This window comes from Geospiza fortis, unplaced genomic scaffold, assembly GCF_000277835.1.
Source record: "Geospiza fortis unplaced genomic scaffold, GeoFor_1.0 scaffold1363, whole genome shotgun sequence".
Lineage (NCBI taxonomy): Eukaryota > Metazoa > Chordata > Aves > Passeriformes > Thraupidae > Geospiza > Geospiza fortis.
This window is the reverse complement of record NW_005054758.1, coordinates 3,711-4,948: the sequence shown is the minus strand read 5'-3', so window position 1 is coordinate 4,948 and position 1,238 is coordinate 3,711. Positions and strand designations below refer to the sequence as shown.

Sequence of the window (1,238 nt, the reverse complement as noted above, 5' to 3'; positions counted from 1 at the left end):
CCGCTGGAGGCCGCCCCGGCCCGGCCGCTCGGTCGGGAACTCGCGGACAGCGCCGTCGAAGCCCCCGAGGAGCCGGGAACCATCGGGGGCGAAGGCCAAGGAGTGGGGGGCCACGGGCTCGTCCTGGGGACACCCCGGGGTCACTGAGGGCACCCCAAAACCACATGGGACCCCCAAAAACCCTACAGGGAATGGGGAGACCCCAAAACCGCCCGGGACAGGTGGGGGGGCCCAAACTCCACCCAGGTACCAGGGACACCCCCGGGGGCAATGGGCTCCTCCTGGGGACACCCTGGGGTGCCCCAAAACCAGCCAGGACAGGTGGGGGAGGCCAAAAAATCCTACAGGGAACAGGGAGACCCCAAAACCTGCCCAGGACAGATGGGGGGTCCCAAAACCCCAAAAGTCCTCTCATTAAAGGGGGTGAGGGTCCCCAGAAATGTCTCAAGGACCCCAAAACTCACCCGGGGACATCCCAGGGGTCCCTAAACCCAGTCCCTCCCAGTTCCCCCCCAGTACATCCCAGTCCCTCCCAGTTCCCCCCAGTCCCTCCCAGTGCTCCCAGTACCCACCAGGTGGTTGTGGGCACGGAACGACCCCCGCAGGCTCCCATCGAAGGCGTCCCAGAGGTGCACGGGGCTGTCCCGGCTGCTGGCGGCCACCCTGCCCAGTACAGACCAGTATAAACCAGTATGGAATGGTATGGACCAGTATGGACTGATATGGACCAGTACAGACCAGTATAAACCAGTATCGAGTGATATGGATTGGTATGGACCAGTATAAACCAGTACGGACCAGTACGGACCAGTATGAACCAGTATGGAGCGGTATGGACTAGTACAAACCAGTATGAACCAGTATAGACTGGTGTGGACCAGTATGGACTGGTATGGATTGGTATGGACCCATATGGACCAGTACAGACCAGTACGGACCAGTAATGACCTCCCAGGAACTGCCCCTGCTCCCAGTACCCCCCCCCCGCCCCCCCCCCCCCAGTCCATCCCAGTAACAACCAGTGCCATCCCAGTCCCTCCCAACCCATTCCCAGTCCATCCCAGTGCTCCCAGTCCATTCCCAGTCCCCCCCAGTCCATTCCCAGTATATCCCAGTCCCTCCCAGTCCCTCCCAAGTCTGTCCCAGTGCTCCCAGTCCATTCCCAGTATATCCCAGTCCATTCCCAGTCCATCCCAGTGCTCCCAGTCCATTCCCAGTCCCTCCCAGTCCATTCCCAG

The 1,238-nt window shown here is 61.4% G+C and overlaps 1 protein-coding gene across 1 annotated transcript in view; it reads right to left on the bottom strand.

Annotated features, from left to right (window-relative positions):
* Nucleotides 1-689, bottom strand: part of WRAP53 (WD repeat containing antisense to TP53) — a gene marked incomplete at its 5' end in the record, with an annotated part of 3,943 nt that extends 3,254 nt beyond the window's left edge. The window contains 2 exons of the mRNA XM_031065400.1: nucleotides 5-123; nucleotides 573-689. Of these exons, the coding sequence (XP_030921260.1) occupies nucleotides 5-123; nucleotides 573-689 (236 nt within the window). The remainder of the gene's footprint in view (nucleotides 1-4; nucleotides 124-572) is intronic.
* Between the last annotated feature and the right edge of the window lie 549 nt (nucleotides 690-1,238).